Raw genomic sequence first — 17,744 nt, forward strand, 5'->3', positions numbered from 1 at the left:
CCGGCAGATGCGTGAAGGGGATGACCTCACAGGAACCAGACAGCTGAGGCTGCCACCACGCTCTGCGTTCGGCCTTGGGGCAGCGGGTCCCTTCACGACGGGCACCTCCTCTGTCTGCCCACCCCCACCCCCCCCAACCAGCAGAGACTTGCGGGCCTTCGGGAGTGGACTTTATCCCACGAGATAGGGACCCTGGGACACAACCTCATCTGTGTTTTTCGAAAGATCGCCTTGGCTGCTGTGCAGAGTTGGTTGCAGGAGCGAGAGGAGGCCAGGAGGACAGTGACTCGGAGGTGACGGCAAGGGTCCTGGTGAGAAGCGATGGCGGCTGGGACCAGACACTTAGCGGGGGAAATGGTACTCCTCCTGCCGTGTCGCCCCTGCTCAGGCTGCTCCGGCTATGGCCTTGCTCGTTCTACGGACCAGGCACACCCAGCCTCAGGGCCTTTGCACTTGCTGTTCCCACCGCCCCCTGATCTCCACGGGGCTGGCTCCCTCTCCCCCTTCCTGTCCTTGCTCCAGTGTCATCATCTCCGCTGGCCTTCCCTGACCATCCGTGAAAAATCACCACCTCTTCCCACCGTCTGCACTTCCCAGGCCCCTGCCTGGGGCCTGTCACCTGAGACGCTGTGACTGAGTGGTTTGCTTCGTTGCTCTCTCCCAGCCCAGGTCCGAGTTCCTCGGGTGGATATTTGGACCTGTTCTGCTGACTTCCTGGCACGGACTAGGTGCTTGGTGAGGCGGGGTGAGTGACTGAGGTTTTGGACTCGGGCCGTGCAAGTGGTCAATCAGTGTGACGGTGAGATGAGGGGTCTGGGGCAGGGGGTGGGGAGCGTGGTAGCAGTCACAGGCCCTGGGGGCTTGCGAGGCGTCCCCTGGAGAGCTGGGGAGCACCGGGTGTTAGCTGGGAGCTCAGGGGAGGCGGGGTGGCCGGCCTGGAGCAGGGTTGACAGTGTTGGTGCAGAGCTTGGGGAGGGGAGGGGCCTGGGTGGGGCCTCCAGACCCCCGAGGGCAGGAGACCAGGGGACAGGAGAGCTGTGTGCGGTGAGGGTGGCATCCCGGTGACAGCAGTCCCCGCTCTGCCACCCGCATGCCCCCGCAGGCCCGGCGCAGGCCTCAGGAATGCTCGGGAAGGGGCAAGTATTCGCCCAGCGTTTGTCCAGCCCCAGGGCTCTCGGGACAACAAAGATGGCACCCTGACGGCGCAGCCCCGGGCGCTGAGACAGAGCGTGGACACCCCCTCCCCCAGGGTCATGGTCGGCCTGGGTGCGCAGAGTGGTGGAAGCAGGGGTGAGGAGCGGGTCCTGAGAAGCCACAAATGGCCCAAGTCAGAGCTGCGGGGCCCTGAGGTCAGCCCGCCTGCAGGCTGGCCTTGGGGAGTAGCCCCCCCCAAGGGGGACTGAGCCGCGGCACTGACCCCTGCCTGGCTCCCATGCCTCGCGTCCGGTGTGTGTCCCCCCACGGGCCCCGTGGCAGCCCCCTCCCCCTCCCCCTGGCTCCCCTCACGGCAGCCCTTGCCCCCCGGGCTCAGCTCTTCCGAGCAGGGGGCACTTTCCGGCAGAAATATTCCCTCCTCCTTCCCTCGTGACCTGTGGGGACGGAGCTGCCCTGGCCACTCCAGGTGCTGAGGCAACACAGACCCAGCAGCCGCACCGGAGGGGGAGAGGAGTGTGCGTGTGTGTGCCCGTGTGTGCCCACGTGTGCAGGTCTGTGCATATGTGAACGTTGTGCTGTGTGTGTGTCCCCCGTCCCTGCGTGTGAATGTGTGTGCATGGTGGTGCCCTGTATTCTGTGCGTCCTAGGTGGGCATGAGTGTGTCTGTTCTGGGAACCTAAGTGGACCACGTGTGCACGTGAGTGCCGTGCTGTGACCATGCCTGCATGTGCGTGTCACAGCGTGACTGTGTGGCCTGGAGGGCTTGGCAGTGCTAGAGGGACAGGTGAAGCCGCCGGCCAGCACCTGCTTCACACCCACCCCTGCCACACTGCTTGTCACCTGTGATATGGGCTCTTGGTCAGCGGGGGCCTTGGCATCTGCCACCCTTGGGAAGGAGCGTGGAGCCCCCAGGGCTGGGAGAGATGAGGGTGGTCTGTACTGGGGAGGCCGTGGACCCTGAGTGACGTAATCCAGCCTCCCAGCCTCCAGGGTCCCCAAGAAGAGTCCTGTCTTGGGCACTAGGGCACCACCTACCTGCCTTCTTGGCTAGTAGATGTGGCTTTGCCCCTTCCCCCTGTGAGTTACCTACTCAATATCTGTTCTCCACGTCTAACAAACCCTGATCTGGGGTGCAGCGATGTGCCTATCTAAGCACTGGATTTCTGATCCCCCCTTACAGGTGGGGGTGGCCGTGTGACACAGTTCTAAGGAGAGGTAAATGCATGTCTTCTGGGGCTACCAGGAAGGTGTTTGCTCTTGTGATGACAGGGGACAGTTGTAGTTGCTGTGTCCTTCTCCCTTTATCCTGCCTGGACATGAATGTGATGGCTGGAGTACAGCAGCCTTTTTGCAGCCATGAGTTAAAAGCTGCAAAATGTCATGAGGATGATGGCAAATCGGAAGGATAGAGCCTTAGTCCCTGACAAGCATTACTGACCAGCTAATCTGAGGTCAACAAAGTCCTTTGGAATTCTTGTGATGAAAGAATAACAAATCTTCATGTGTTTAGACCATGGTTGGTGGTTTCCTGTTATTTGCAGCCTGATGCAGTCATAACTGATGGTCCCAGGTTGAAGGCTGGGAGAACCAGCTGCCCCGGCTTGCCCTGTCCCCGGGTCGGGGCCCCCCCTCCAGCCTGCCCAGAGTCCTGCCCGCCCCCAGCCTCTGCTGTTTCTGTGGTAAACGGCATGCCAGGAACCAGGTGTAATTTAGACCAGCACTTCAGCTCTACTCGATGACGACGCTCACTGAACAGAAGGGGAGACTGAGGTTCAGAGAGGGCGGAGGCTTCCTGAAGTCACCAGCTGAGGGGGTCTCACTCAGTCATTACCTCTGCGGTGGGTCCTGAGGGCTCGTGGAAGGAGTTCTGGCCCCAAACTCCCCTCTCCAGCCTGTGCCGCTGGTGCTGAGGGCCCCCCTGAGGGCAGGCGGTGTCCTTTGCAGGCTCGTCCGGTAAGCCGGCCCCCTTCTTGGGAGGGGCTGTTCTGTGCAGAGGGCCCACAGGCCACCCTGGCTGCTAGGAGCAGGGGCAGGAGCGGGCGGGCCGAAGGAGAGGGGCCGCAGGCTGACCAGTGGGTCCTGGGACACGTTCCCTGGCCTCTGCAGATGGGGGTGTGAGCTGCGCGGGCCTCCCCTCGGGGGCCCCAGCCACTCGCCCGGTGACTCAAGGCTGCGGGCCTTAGAGAGGTGTGCCTGTGGGGAGACGAGCCGGTGCAGGGAGTCCTGGAGGCAGAGGCGGCCCCCCTCCCCTCCCCCACACTTCGTGGCCTTAGGTCACTCACCCCCCTCCCCCACTAGCCCATCCCTCAGCTGTGAACGGGGACAATGACTCCCTCGGGAAAAAGGTGAAGGTAGAAGTGTTTACACACCGAAGACGCAGCTCAAACGCCTCTGGGGTGGGGTGGAGGGGTGTGGTCCCTGTGAGGGACCACGGCCGGCGCAGCACCTCCGGAGGGTCAGGCCTGTGCCTGGGGCTCTCCTGGCTGGGCTGTCATTTCTCAAACCCAGAAAACGACCCAACTGGGGGGGTCCGAACATCCCCACTTTGCAGACAGTGACACAGGTCGAGGCCCCCGGGGTCCAGCACGGTGGTCCTCTGCCCGCCTCTCCGGCTCCTGCCTCCCCTGTCCCGCCCTCGGCCGCCTCCGGCGGGTCTCTGTCCTCAGATGTGCCCTGCGCTTGCTCACACCTGCCCCGGGCACGGGCCGCTCCCTCTGCGGAACCCTCCCCTCTTCCCTCCTCCCGGCCTCTCCACCTGGCTGCTCCCAGCCTGGATGTCCCTCTGTGACTTCCCCACCCGGCAAGAGCCCTCTCCTGGCTCCCGGTGCCTGAGCACCCCCGGCTGGGCACGGACCACGGGGCAGCAGCTGCCACTGCCGGGCGAGGGGTGGTCTCCCTGGTGAGGGGCTCGGGACCACATGTTCGTGGTCATGACACAGAAACGGTAAAGAATGCCGCGGCCGCAACATGGCAGAGCAGGGTTCACACTCAGGTGTTCCTGATCCCAAAGTGTGTCTCGAAAGCGAAGGGGCTTTGGGGTCGGAGGGGAGGTGGTCACGTCAGTAGAGCCGCTTCCCCAGGTGGAGACCCCGCTGTGTGCTCCTCAGGCGTCACCTGCTCTTCCTCTGGCGGCAGATGGGTGGTCTCTTACTCCTGCTGGCCCGCATCCCTCCTTCCTTCAAGCCCTGGCCACGCCCCCGCAGGTGAGTCAGGTCTGGCGGATCAGCACGCCCCCCGCCGAGCCTGTCCCGTGAGAGGCCACCCCGAACCCCTGCTGGGACTGTTGACAAAGTGGGGGGCTCCCCGGTGCCCCCAACACGATGAGGGTTAAGGCTGTGCAGCCCAGGAGGGCCTCAGGGATGAGAGATGGGGCCCACCAGGTGCTCCGCGTGGCTGAGCGGCCTCACTGCGTCCGCCAGGCAGCTCCTCACCCTCCCCGTCCTGCTGCCCCTCAGGGGCCCTGATCTTCGACACCCCCATTGTCGCCCCAGAAACCGACACCACCCACACGTCCTTGCTGTCACCTCCCTCCACGTGGGTCTTCAGGGACCCACTGCCCCGCCTGGTCCAGAGCCCCGTCAGGGCTGTCACCTGGACGGCACAGTGATCTCCTCCTCTCCAGCCTCTTCCCCTCAAGTACGTCCTCCACGCCGTTCACCGGAAATGTTTCTCAGGAGGGCAGTCCTGAAGGGCGTTCTCCTCTTCGAACCTCTTCAGAGGCTCCCAGTGGCCTAAACCAGGAACCATGAACTCGGGTGTGTGCGCGGCCAGGCAAGAGGGCTGAGCGTCGGTCTGTATCGTGGGACCCTCTTCATTCCCACAGCTTAGTTGCTGCTGCTGCTGCTGCTTTTTTATTTTTTATTTTTTTTGGAAACATGTCCCCTGGGCCTCTTTCATTTCCCTGCCTTCAATAAGGTGTTTCTGCACGGGTGCAAGCACAGTGATGAACACCAGCCTGTGCTGGGGAGGCTGGTGGGGGCGGCGGGAACTGCGGGGAGCCGTTCAATGGCGAGGCTGCTGCTCAGTGACAGCCCACTAACGCTTGGGGGAAACACAGCTTTGATGTTGACTGATTTTCCAATTTTCCAAAAGAAACCAGACATCGGCATTTTTAGGGGACATCGCCCCACTGTTAATGTAGGCAAACAATTCCAAGCTTTCAAAAAGCACCGTGTGACTCCTTCTGTCACACTGCTGGTGGGAATCTAAATGGGTATAATCTCTAAGGACAGAAATTTGACATTACCTATTAAAATCACAAGTGCAATACTCTTTAACTTGGCATACGTCCACTTGCGGGTACTTTAGACTTACAGTGCACAAAATGATGTGTTCAAGATAATCTAACGCAACATCGTTTGCAGTAGCAAAAAATTTAAAGGAATCTGTGTCCAACTACAGCATCTTGGTTAAATAGATTAGATTTGTGAAGAGGTACTATGCAGCTGTCAAAAAGAATGAGATGGGAATTCCCTGGCGGTCCACTGGTTAGGACCCTGCGTTTTCACTGAGGGCCTGGGTTTGATTCCTGGTTGGGGAACTAAGATACCACAAGCCGTGCCATGTAGCCACACAAAAAAATAAAAATAAAAAATTTTTAAAAAGTTAAAAAAAAAGAATGAGATGGTTTCTTAAGCATGACATCAAAAGCACAAGTGACAAAAGGCAAAATAGGTAAATCAGAATTAATTGTAATGAAAAACTTTTGTGCTTCAAATGATACCACCAAGAAACTGAAAAGACAACTCGCAGAATGGGAATAAATATGTAAATCATATATCTAATAAGGAACTTATATCCAAAACATATAAAGAACTCTGCAACTCAACAATAAAACCGCAAATCACGCAATTCAGTACAGAAAAGGAACTGGGTAGACACTGAACATTTCCCCAAAGAAGAAAAATGGCCGATAAATACATGAAAAGATGTTCAACGTCATTAGTCATGAGTAATGCAGATCAAAACCACAATGACAAACCACTTCACATCCACCAGGATGACTACAATTTAAAGAAGAAGAAAGAGTTAAATAACAAGTGTTGGTGAGGATGTGGAGAAATTGGAACCCTCAAATATACTGATGAGATTGCAAAGTGACGCAGCCACTGAAGTAAACAGGTTGGCAGTTCCTCCAAAAGTTTAAAAAGTTTACCATGTGACCCAGCAATCCAACCCTTAGGTCTGTACCCAAGAGACCGGAAAGCCTAGGTCCACACAAGCCTTGCCCGTGCATGTCCAGGGCACCATTATTCACAACAGCCAAAAAGCGGAAGCAACCCAAACGTCCGTCAACTGATGATACGATAAAAGAAACAAGGGCTGGCTACACAGTGGAATACATGCAGCCTCAAAAAAGAATGACGTCCTGACACATGCCACAAGGATGAACCTGGGAAACGTTATGCTGAGTGAATGAAGTCAGGCACGAAGGGTCACAGTCAGGTTCCATTGATCTGCAACGTCCACAACAGGCAAATCCACGGAGACAGGAAGTAGAATAGTGGTTGCCAGGGGCAGGTGAGGGGAGATGAGGAGTGACTAACGGCTTTTTTTGGGGGGTGATGAAAACGTTCTGAAATTAGGCGGTGGTGATGACTGCACAGCTCTGTGAATGAACTAAACTCACGTACTGAACTGTACACTATACGTGTTCTACAGTACGCAACTTGTATCTCAAAAAAAGCTGTCATTAAAAACAATGAGAGATCTCTCTGGTTTTTGAGACTTTACCTTTTGTAGAGTAAAGGGGAGGCAGGTAAGAATGTGTATTAGTATCTGCTTGTGTTGAATTTATGTAGTTTCTTCTTACTTCCAGTAGGAAACTATGAAATTGGCCACCTGGCGTGAGACCAGGATTGTTCACTCGACCCTTTGTATTCCGATCTGAGTTTGGAGCCATGTGTCAGATGCAGCAAGCTCGTGCGGCAAGGCTGCAGGACGTCAGATCATTGATGACTTTTCCAGGACAGAGTCCGGACCTAGTAGGGGGAGAAGTAAAGCAGCTCATGCTCGTGGTGGATTCAAAGGTAAATGAGAAATGGGGGGTTTTTGCCAGAGAAAGTTGAACTGTCTGTAGCTTCCATAGCGATTCTAGCTGAAACATTAGAGCCGTGGTTAAAGGGTTCACAGTCTGTGGGTCTCTTCTGCCATCTTCACCCCTGCAGCAGACGGACCCTTACAGAGCTGGCTGTCAGCTCCCCTGGGAACACGTGTTTATGGCTCCTGCTGGTTTACGCCCTCTCTTTTCACCGACAGACACCGCAGAACTTATGCCGCACGTATTTCGGAGTTAGGGGAGGTTGTCTACAGTGTCACCTCAGGAAAGGCCATCCAGGAAATATTTTCAGACCTCAGTGCAAAAAAGTTCCACTTCCCGTGAATATGGTGTTTTAATGTTCAAGGCAAATCATGTAACAGAGAATTTGGCTTTTTGCTGTGCTGTCAGGAAAAGCAGAGACAAATTTATAGTTCAGCTGACTCGAGGCCCCTGTGATCTGTCCATGTGTAAATCCGCTGACCTTATACTCCCAGACATTTTCCCTTATGTTGTGTTTTTAAGAATGCAATCCCTGCTTTTCCATCTTAATTTGTGGGTTTCAGTGAACCTCTTAAAATTCAGTACCAAAAACTCCACAAAGTGTGGACAACAGTTAACAGAAAGGGGCTTCCCTGGTGGCGCAGTGGTTAAGAATCTGCCAGCCAACGCAGGGGACACGGGTTCCATCCCTGAACCGGGAAGATCCCACAAGCCGTGAAGCAACTAAGCCCGTGTGCCACAACTACTGAGCCTGCGCTCTAGAGCCTGCAAACCACAACTACCGAGCCCACACGCCGCAACTACTGAAGCTTGGGCGCCTAGAGTCCCGTGCTCTGCAACAAGAGAAGCCACCGCAATAAGAAGCCCGCGCACAACCAAGAAGAGCCCCTGCTCGCCCCAACTAGAGAAAATCCACTCGCAGCAACGAAGACCCAGTGCAGCCACAAATTCAATGAATAAATAATAATAAAATAAATCTTAAAAAAGAAAAGTTAACAGAAACTGTCACCACGAGAAAAGAGAAAGGGCTTCTGCGGGGCTGGTCGTGTTGTGGCTTGTTTTCTCCATCTGAATTCGAGACGCTGAGGTGTTAAGCCTGTGGAAACTGAATGACACACTCCTGCGGAACTTTCTGTACGAACGTTTTAAGGAGAAAACAACCACGACGGTGGGGGATGTAAACAGAATTCCCCTGCGGCCCCCCGCCCCGGGCCCGCCCTCCGCGGTCGCTGGCCGACACGCGGCCGAGCCCGCCGGGGGCCCCGCAGCCGCGGCGCGGGAATCGCCGCACGGAGCCGCCCCGCGGAGGGCTCACGCCCGAGGCCGCGGAAGCGCCAGCCGAGGCCCCGGGACGCCGGAAGCTGCGCGGGGAGGAGCCGCCGCCGGAAGCCAGGGGCGGCTTCGGGCCGACGCTCTAGAACTCGGAGGACCCGGACCTCCGTGGTCGGCCGTGACGGCGCCTCGTCCACCGGGGAGGACGCGCTCCCAAGCGGCGCCCATCGGGGAAACGGGGGACGCAGTAGTCGGGGCGACAGGGGCTGATACGAGAAGTGGGGCCTAAGAGAGGGGGACTGCGTGACGCGGCCGCCAAGGGGACAGCCGGTCACCTCAGCCCATCGAGCTCCCTTCAGCCGACCCGAGGAGGCCTGACCGCTCCGAGCGGACGCGCGCGCAGGCACGCAGGGGGCGGCGCCTGCCAGTCTCGCGGCGCCCGGGGCTGCCAGCGCGCATGCGTGCAAGCGCGACAGCGGGCCGCAGCGGCCCTGCGCAGCGCCGAGCGCGGGTTGGGCGGTTCCCGCCGGGAGACTGGACAGCGGCGCGGGCGCGGGTGGGGGCGTGGCTGCATCGGCAGGTGGGCGCGGATTGGACGCAGCTCGTGGAAGGGGTGGGCCCCTCCGCAGAGGCCGTCCAGGGACTGGCCAGAGGCTGCGGAGGCGTGGTCTTGGGGGGCGGGGCGGGAGACCGGCGGGGTAGAGCGCGCCGCTGAGGTGGTGGCGGCGGCGGCGGCGACCCGGTCCAGGGAGCGAGCGGGTCTTCGGGTCCCACCCCCCACCCCGACCCGGGGACTGGACGCCAGGGACGCCGGCGAGGTGGGGGGCCGGCCCCTCGGAGGGCCCGGGCGGCGTCGGGGAGAGGCGCCGTCCGCCGAGCGCGGGCCGAGGAGCGCGGGCGCCCCGCCCCTCGCTTTCTTCCTGGACCGCGCCTCGCGGCGCCCCCCCGCCGCCCACCCTGCGTCCCGCGCGGGCCTGAGGCTCCGGGGGGCCGCCGAGCCCGGGGCCGGGCGCCTCCTCGCCCGCGTGTGCACGCGGACGCCATGGCCGAGCCCCTGAAGGAGGACGACGGCGAGGACGGCTCCGCGGAGCCCCCCGGGTCGGCCAAGGCGGAACCCGCCGGCCCCGCCGCCTCAGTGGCCGCCAAGAACCTGGCGCTGCTGAAGGCGCGCTCCTTCGACGTGACCTTCGACGTCGGGGACGAGTACGAGATCATCGAGACCATCGGCAACGGGGCCTACGGGGTGGTGTCCTCCGCGCGCCGCCGCCTCACCGGTGAGCGACCTGCCCGGCCGCTCGCACGTGTGGAGCCCGGGTCCCGGGGGGTGAGGCCGCCGCGTCCCAGGCAGCCGGCAGCGCGGCCGAGCGGGGCGGGGGGACGTCCGGGTCAGGTCGGCAGGTGCGGGTCGGGGCCAGCCTCTGCGTTGGACCCGGGCCTCTGCGACTGGTGGCTTTGCTAGCACGTGAGCCCACGTCCTCCTTAGGTGACAGTCCGGGTTGGACGCGGATGGAGGTTCCCCAGAGTGTGTTCTGGAGCCAGAGACTGCGCACGGGGCTGGGGGTGGGATGGGGGAGGTCTGGGATGCAGCATGTAGGGAGCTAGAGTGAGCACAGGCCTGAGAGTCTACACCGCTGCCGAGCACCTGCCTCGGGAGGGAGGCGAAAGGGAATCTGACGAGGTATGGCTGTGCTTAGTACAGAGCCTGGCACGTAGTGGGTACTCTGTATGTGGTGGCTGCTGTCGTTTGCATCCTCAAAGGAAGGTGTTGAAAGGGGCCTTGTGCTGCTCTGCGGCCAAGCGAGGTACCTTGGGACATCTGCTTTTCCCCTGTTGCCCAGGCCAGCAGGTAGCCATTAAGAAGATCCCTAACGCTTTTGACGTGGTGACCAATGCCAAGAGGACCCTCAGGGAGCTGAAAATCCTCAAACACTTCAAGCACGACAACATCATCGCCATCAAGGACATTCTGAGGCCCACTGTGCCCTATGGAGAGTTCAAATCTGTGTAAGCGAGGATGGAGAGGGAGGCCGAGTTGGGACTTTTTCTGAAGTCTGGGGCCATATTGCTGAAGTTCTGGAAGGGTAGGTGAACCTAACGTAGGGCAGGCTCGGAGAATTCCCACAGTTCCAGAAACAGGGCTCCTTTAGAGCTTTGCCAAGGATACCTGTGATTCCTTGAGAAGAGTGCAGAAGAAACAGTTTTATAGGATCTGAGTATATAGCCTGGTAAACGTAGGACATTCATTCTTTGTCTTTGCCTTCCTACTCCCATAGCAGCCATCACTAATCAGTCACAGAACACTGTCCTACAGAAAATGGAGAAGGCTTTGCAGTTTTCTTCAGTCTTTCATCAGCCACTACCAAACAATGAAGAGAGCTGCTGAACTAAACCCCTTGGCCAGCCTGGTTTAGTCCAACCCCACGTTTTCTCTGATGGTGAAACTAGATTGGAGAGAAAAGAGGTTGCACTTCACTTAAGTTCGTGGAAAAATTGTAGAGAATCCATAGAATCTTCATACCCTGTGGAAGGCCCCCGTAGAGTCTGAGAGTGAGGCTGCAGAGGGAGGGTGTGGAGGGGGAAGGGTGTGGTGAGGATGGGGCCGGAGGGTGGGTGAGACAGCCCCTGCCTGTCTCCCCTGCCTCTCAGCTACGTGGTCCTGGACCTGATGGAGAGTGACCTGCACCAGATCATCCACTCCTCGCAGCCGCTGACGCTGGAGCACGTGCGCTACTTCCTGTACCAGCTGCTGCGGGGCCTCAAGTACATGCACTCGGCGCAGGTCATCCACCGTGACCTCAAGCCGTCCAACCTGCTGGTGAACGAGAACTGCGAGCTCAAGATCGGGGACTTCGGCATGGCTCGCGGCCTGTGCACCTCGCCTGCCGAGCACCAGTACTTCATGACCGAGTACGTGGCCACGCGCTGGTACCGCGCCCCCGAGCTCATGCTCTCGCTGCACGAGTACACGCAGGCGATCGACCTGTGGTCTGTGGGCTGCATCTTCGGGGAGATGCTAGCCCGGCGCCAGCTCTTCCCGGGCAAAAACTACGTGCACCAGCTGCAGCTGATCATGACGCTGCTGGGCACCCCGTCGCCGGCCGTGATTCAGGCCGTGGGGGCTGAGCGGGTGCGGGCCTACATCCAGAGCCTGCCGCCGCGCCAGCCTGTGCCCTGGGAGACCGTGTACCCCGGCGCCGACCGCCAGGCCCTCTCCCTGCTGGGGCGCATGTTGCGTTTCGAGCCCAGTGCCCGCATCTCAGCGGCTGCCGCCCTTCGCCACCCCTTCCTGGCCAAGTACCACGACCCCGATGACGAGCCTGACTGTGCCCCACCGTTCGACTTTGCCTTTGACCGCGAAGCCCTCACTCGGGAGCGCATTAAGGAGGCCATCGTGGCCGAGATCGAGGACTTCCATGCACGGCGCGAGGGCATCCGCCAGCAGATCCGCTTCCAGCCTTCCCTGCAGCCTGTGGCCAGTGAGCCCGGCTGCCCCGACGTCGAGATGCCCAGTCCCTGGGCTCCCAGCGGGGATTGTGCCATGGAGTCCCCCCCGCCGGCCCCACCGCCAGGCCCTGGCCCCGCGCCCGACACCATCGATCTGACCCTGCAGCCGCCCCTGCCGGCCAGTGAGCCCGCGCCTCCGAAGAGGGAGGGAGCCATCTCGGACAACACCAAGGCCGCCCTCAAGGCCGCCCTGCTCAAGTCCTTGCGGAGCCGGCTCCGAGGTGCCTGGCGGAGGCAGCGGCTGGCCAGGGAGCGGGGGCAGAGGGGGGCCCCAGCCTGGACAGGCTCTTACCTTCCCCTGCCCATCCTCCCCGCAGACGGCCCCAGCGCCCCCCTGGAAGCTCCTGAGCCTCGGAAGCCGGTGACCGCCCAGGAGCGCCAGCGGGAGCGGGAGGAGAAGCGGCGGCGCCGGCAGGAGCGCGCCAAGGAGCGGGAGAAGCGGCGGCAGGAGCGGGAGCGCAAGGAGCGTGGGGCCGGCGCCTCCGGGGGCCCCTCCGCGGACCCCCTGGCGGGGCTGGTGCTCAGCGACAACGACCGCAGCCTGCTGGAGCGCTGGACCCGCATGGCGCGGCCGCCGGCCCCCGTGCCCCCGCCGCCCCCTGCCCGGCCCCCCAGCCCGCCCGCAGGCCCTGCGGCCCGGCCTGCTGGCCCCCCGCCGCGGCCCGCCCGCCCAGCCCCTGCGCCCGCACCCGCTGCACCCCAGACCACCGCCGCCTCCGGCCTCCTGGCCCCCCGGCCGCTGGTACCCACCGCCGGGCCCCCCGGCCCCAGCGCCCCAAGTGTTCTCCCGTTCTTCCCCTCTGGCCCACCCCCTCCAGACCCCGGGGCGGCCCCTCAGCCCTCCACCTCAGAGTCACCCGACGTCACCCTGGTGACCCAGCAGCTGTCCAAGTCCCAGGTGAGGGGAGGGGCCTGCTCGTGGGGGCGCCTGGACCTGAACCCAGGGGAAGTGGGCTTGCGACGTCACTGGGGGCGGGGGAGGCTGTGCCGTGTCCTCGTCCCACGAGAGCTGAGCGGCAGGCGGGGCTCGAGCTCTCCTACGCGGCCCCCGCCCGCTCGCAGAAAGAGCAGAACGCTGACGAGACCCAGCCCGCAGTCAGGGCTGTCGGGGCTGCTGCTGTCAGCGCAGGCGTCTGGGCCCACGCGCAGGCCGCATCCGGGTGGGCTGCCCTGCGGACCTCCGTCGGCGCTTGGTGGCGCCTGTGTTGTAAGCTGCCATCGTCCCCTGCAGGTGGAGGACCCCTTGCCCCCCGTGTTCTCGGGCACCCCGAAGGGCAGTGGGGCTGGCTACGGTGTCGGCTTTGACCTGGAGGAATTCCTAAACCAGTCTTTCGACATGGGCGTGGCTGACGGGCCACAGGACGGGTACGGGCCGGGTTGGGGCCGGGGCTGTGGGTAGGGGATCCCAGTGCAGGAGGGGCCGCTTACCCCCTCTCCCCTCCCCGCCCGCAGCCAGGCCGACTCGGCCTCGCTCTCAGCCTCCCTGCTGGCGGACTGGCTCGAGGGCCATGGCATCAAGCCCGCCGACATCGAGTCCCTGCAGCGCGAGATCCAGCTGGACTCCCCCATGCTGCTGGCGGACCTGCCGGACCTCCAGCAGCCCTGAGGCCCGCCGCCCGTGCCTTGCTGCCGGGGCGACAGCTCCGCGACCCGCAGGACCGTCCTGAGCGCTGCAGCCCTGGGCCCGGCGGGGGACGCTCAGTGCGGATGATTCTGCAGGTTCATCTCAGACCCACCTGCGACCTTAAGCAGCCACCTGAGCCACCACGAGCCGTGGCAGGAGGGGACCTTGCCTCCTGGGCGATCTTGTTCAGTATTTTTATTATTATTATTGTATTGTTATTATTACCACATAGTTATTTTGCCATCCAAGTGAAGCCTGTGAAATATAAGGTTCCCTTAAGTTCGTGTCTCCAGGGCGTGTGTTTGGAGGCGAGGGCAGGGCACTGTCGGCGGGGTCAGGGCACTGTCGGCGGGGTCTCCCGCGTTTGGGGGCCACAGGGACACGTGTGTGTGCACGACAGCAAGACCCCTTCATGCAGGTCCTGAGGTTTATTGAGACCTCCACTCCCCACCTGCTCCCAGCCCCACAGGGGTCGTCCTGTGCCCCCTCCTGTGGGCAAACTCACCCCCGGGGCAGGTGGGGGGACCTCACGCCTGTGCCGACCTTGGCTGTGGCTGTTCTAGGGCGGCTTGCGGCAGCGCGCGTGAGATACAGTTTGGGTGTTGAGCTCCGGGTGCCTGGGAGGCTGAGCGCGCGAGTGAGACGGGGCTGGGGGCCCGCAGCGCTCGCCCCTGGGGGATAGGTGTTGGGAGGTTCTCTGCCGGTGGCGGAACCACTGGGCGTGGCGGGGACAGCCACACGCAGGTGGCCTGGCGCGTGCTGTGCGTGGTCAGACTGTGCCGCCGGTCTCACAGGCGCGGGGGCCCCGGCGGAGGCCGCAGTCAGGAAGCTGCTAGGGTGGGACACAGGCCCACAGCCTTCGGGACAGGGTCCGAGTCCAAGCAGAGCCGTGGTGCCTCTTGGAGGTCTGGGAAGCTGTCGGCAGTGTAGCCCAGGGGGAGGGGAGCAGAGGCCTGGCCAAGAGGTGGACGGCACGGGCGTGACGGGGACGGTCGGGCTGGAGTCACAGGGGCCCCTGGGAGAGGCGGGTACCGAGAGCAGCAGAGCTGTCGGGTCAGGTCGGGGCTGGGGGCAGGCAGGGCTGCACAGGGGGGCAGCAGGGCCGCCAGGCGGGGGCCAGCCCCTCAGGCCCGGCGGATCTTCATCTCGGTGCGCTTGAGGGAGTAGTAGAAGCCCTTCCACTGGGCCCAGTTGATGCCGTTCGCATAGGAGAGGTGAGAGCCGCCCAGGTAGAAGCCATTGAGGTTGGCGAAGTGGCAGCTGCGGAACCAGAAGGCGCCGGACGAGAGGGCCGCGCAGTTCTGCACGAAGAGGTCCTGGTCCCGGTCGAAGGTGGAGAACTTCTGGCCGCTGTGGTAGGTCAAGGAGTCGCCTGGCGGAGGGGAGGGGGTGGGGGGCTGCTGAGGTCAGGGGGCAGGCTGGGGACAGGGCCCCTCCCGAGCCAGACGCAGGATAGCTGTGCTCCTGCGGCTCGCAGGGCCCGCCTGGACGCGGGAGTGGCCCTGCCTCCCGCCACAGCCCCTCCGCAGCTGGCGGGAGGGGATACCTGCCCCGCCGTCCTCGAAGCCTGACACGTAGAGGCTGTAGCCGTCCTCCTCGGCGCTGACCGCGTTGGGGGAGATGGAGAATTCGGTGTACTTGGCAAAGGCTGTGTTGTTCTCAAAGTCCTCCAGGTCCACCCGCAGCTCATACTTCTGCTTCAACGTCAGGAGGTGCAGGTTCTGTAGCCCTGGGAGGGGCAGGAGGGGTGCCGGTCAGCGGGAACCCAGTTCTGGGGGCCCCCAGTCCGCCGGGCCCCTCCTTACCAAGCCAGTACTCCCCGTCGGCACGGCCAAAGCCCAGCTTGTAGTCGTTCCAGCCCCGGAAGAAGCTCACCGAGCCATTGAATCTCTTCTGGAAAACCTGGAGCAGAGAGGACGCTTGAGGGGCGGGGGCAGGGGCTCCAGCTGGACATGGCCCCTGTGAGGCCGAGGTGGTTTGTGAAAGGACCGAGCTGGGGGCCAGGACAAGGCAGGAGCTGGCCCCAGACCCCTCAGGGAGCAGCTGCTGAGAGCAGGTAGAGGTGAAGGGGCGTTCTGGAGTTCAGGCACCTGGGGTTGAGTCCTGCACCAGCTGTGTGACCTTGGGCAAGTGACTGTACTTCTCTGGGCTTCAGTTTCTTATTTGTAAAGGGTACCTTGCTCCCAGGAGTATCGTGAGAATTACAGGTCCTAGTCTACCTTAAGCACCTAGGATTCAGGGGTGGCAGCGGCTCACAAGCTGTGCTGTGAGGACTGCCCCGCTTTAGAGACGGAGGCGCAGCCTCAGCGGTGCGGCTTGGCCTCCGTGCCTCCCCCCCCCCCCCCCACTCACCGTCCACTTTCCACCCTCGGTGGTCATGTCACAGAAGACGGGCACGGGCACGCTGGGGCCCGAGGGGTAGATGAGGTACACGCCGTCCGTCTGGTAGCCCTGGGTGTAGATGTCGTCACAGTCCAGGGGCTGCTGCAGGCACCACTTATCCAGGGCTGCGGGCAGGGGTGAGGAGAAGGGGCCTGAGGCGCACCGGACACCTCCGCACGCCCCAGGTGGTCTTCCTCCCCGAGCTGGGGGCGGTCTGGCCCACCCGCCCTGTCCTACAGGCGCTGGCCTGGGGCCCCAGCCGAGATGCTCAGGACAGCCCCGCGCCCCGCCCGGGGGCCCTGGGGGCACGGCAGCTTACCATCTCCCCGGATCCCCAGGACCTGGGGGGCGCAGGGGCCCGCACAGAGGAGCAGCAGCAGGGCCGGGAGGGCCTAGCGACAGGAGAACAGGGTCACCCGCCGGCCCCGGAGCCCCCGCCGCCGCTGTGGCCGCCCGTCACACGAGCCAGCCTTGCCAGGAGCCCCGGTCTGCCCGTCTGTCCCCCCCCCCCCGCCCCAGGATAGGCTAGAGAGCACCCCCGTCGCTTCGCAGCTCCCCGTCTGGCAAGGGCCCTCTCCCCAGGGTGGGCTCGGTCCCCCGAGGCCGTGAGGCCCCCGCCCCGGCCTGATACCTTCATGCTGCCAGCAGGGCTGCGCGCGGCTGGGCGTCTGCTGCCCCAGACTGCGCCCCAGACTGCGCCGCACAGAGTTATGTGCTGGGCCCCGGCCAGCCGCCCCGGCCCCGCCCCGCGGCGGCGGAGCCCCTCTCCCCCGCCCGGGCTCAGAGCCAGCCTCCCGCTGCACTGTCGGGGGGGCGGAGGCGGGGCCCAGGCCAAGTGACCCCCCGGGTCTCATTAGGCCTGTGGGGCAGCGCGCGGCGCAGACTGCCCCCAGGCCCCTCCGCCCGGCACCCCGGCCCCTGCCCTGCTTCCCGACGGCCCCCCTGTTCACGTCTGTTTCTTTTCTCCCTCCTTCCCTGGCCTGTGTTTCATTCGTGCCCTCGGCGGCTGCCGGGGAGGGCCAGGTCCGGGGGGGTGGGGATACGTCTGGGTGCTGGGCAGGGGAGGCCCGTTCTTGGGGAGCAGAAAGCGGGGTGTGGGGGCAGCTCAAGAGCTCCTGATGTGGGAGCCCGACGGGGCTGGGGGCAGGGGCCGCGGCCGGGCGTCTCCTGGCAGGGCTGGGACATTGCTGAGCCGTGAGCGCAGCCTGCAGGCATCCAAGTGCTGTCCGCCAGCTGAGCCGGGGCCCCTCCTTCCCCTCCCACAGAGGTCGCCTTTGTTTTCCCTCCCCTCGCCCCAGCCCCTTCTTCCGGATGCCTTCCCTCGGCCCCCATCCCGCCTCAGACGCCCCCCGCCCCCGCACACACACACCCCTCTGGACCAGTTTCCTCAGCCCTGAAAGCCCACCTCTTCCCGCCCGGCCCCCAGAGCCTCTAGCCACCCTTTCCCCGCTCTGGGCGGCTTCCTGGGGGCACTCTGTCACCCCCTGCTCCAAGCCTCCCTGCGGCCCCAGGGCTGAGGCTACGCGTCTCACCTTGGACTTGAGAGGGACACCTTGGGGGCCTCGTCCCGACTGCTTGTGCGTCACCAAGCGCGGCCCGGCCACCCCAGGCTTGTCGCGTGGAGGCCCCGCCTGCGCCACTCTGTGCCCCGCAGGGCCGCCTGCCCCCCACCACTCGGCCTGGAGCGCGGGTGGGCTGGGGCTGCGTCTTGGCCCCACGTGGAGCGCCCGCCTGCCATGTGCTGGCTGCCCGTGGAGCTGCACACGT

General features: G+C 62.9%; 2 protein-coding genes across 5 annotated transcripts; one reads left to right on the forward strand and one right to left on the reverse strand.

Annotated features, from left to right (window-relative positions):
• The first annotated feature begins 7,047 nt into the window (after window positions 1-7,047).
• Window positions 7,048-13,819, forward strand: MAPK7 (mitogen-activated protein kinase 7). 4 transcript variants are annotated; one of them, XM_057715343.1, is made up of 6 exons: window positions 9,489-9,741; window positions 10,306-10,471; window positions 11,114-12,192; window positions 12,289-12,869; window positions 13,203-13,336; window positions 13,424-13,819. In XM_057715343.1, the coding sequence occupies exons 1-6, from the start codon at window positions 9,510-9,512 to the stop codon at window positions 13,575-13,577; spliced, it is 2,346 nt and encodes a 781-aa protein (XP_057571326.1). In that variant the 5' UTR covers window positions 9,489-9,509; the 3' UTR covers window positions 13,578-13,819. The 4 variants fall into 4 exon arrangements, with proteins under 4 accessions (XP_057571328.1, XP_057571326.1, XP_057571325.1 ...); XM_057715345.1 differs by lacking the exon at window positions 9,489-9,741 and adding an exon at window positions 7,048-7,184 and having other exon boundaries at window positions 12,289-13,336; XM_057715342.1 differs by having other exon boundaries at window positions 12,289-13,336.
• A 189-nt stretch (window positions 13,820-14,008) lies between these two features.
• Window positions 14,009-16,725, reverse strand: MFAP4 (microfibril associated protein 4). The gene is made up of 6 exons (XM_057715353.1): window positions 16,609-16,725; window positions 16,297-16,369; window positions 15,948-16,102; window positions 15,401-15,497; window positions 15,142-15,324; window positions 14,009-14,967 (listed from the first exon to the last, which is right to left on the reverse strand). Exons 1-6 carry the CDS (start codon window positions 16,612-16,614, stop codon window positions 14,720-14,722), a joined length of 762 nt encoding a protein of 253 aa, XP_057571336.1. The 5' UTR covers window positions 16,615-16,725; the 3' UTR covers window positions 14,009-14,719.
• Between the last annotated feature and the right edge of the window lie 1,019 nt (window positions 16,726-17,744).

Source organism: Hippopotamus amphibius, chromosome 17 (assembly GCF_030028045.1).
Source record: "Hippopotamus amphibius kiboko isolate mHipAmp2 chromosome 17, mHipAmp2.hap2, whole genome shotgun sequence".
Taxonomy (NCBI): Eukaryota; Metazoa; Chordata; class Mammalia; order Artiodactyla; family Hippopotamidae; genus Hippopotamus; species Hippopotamus amphibius.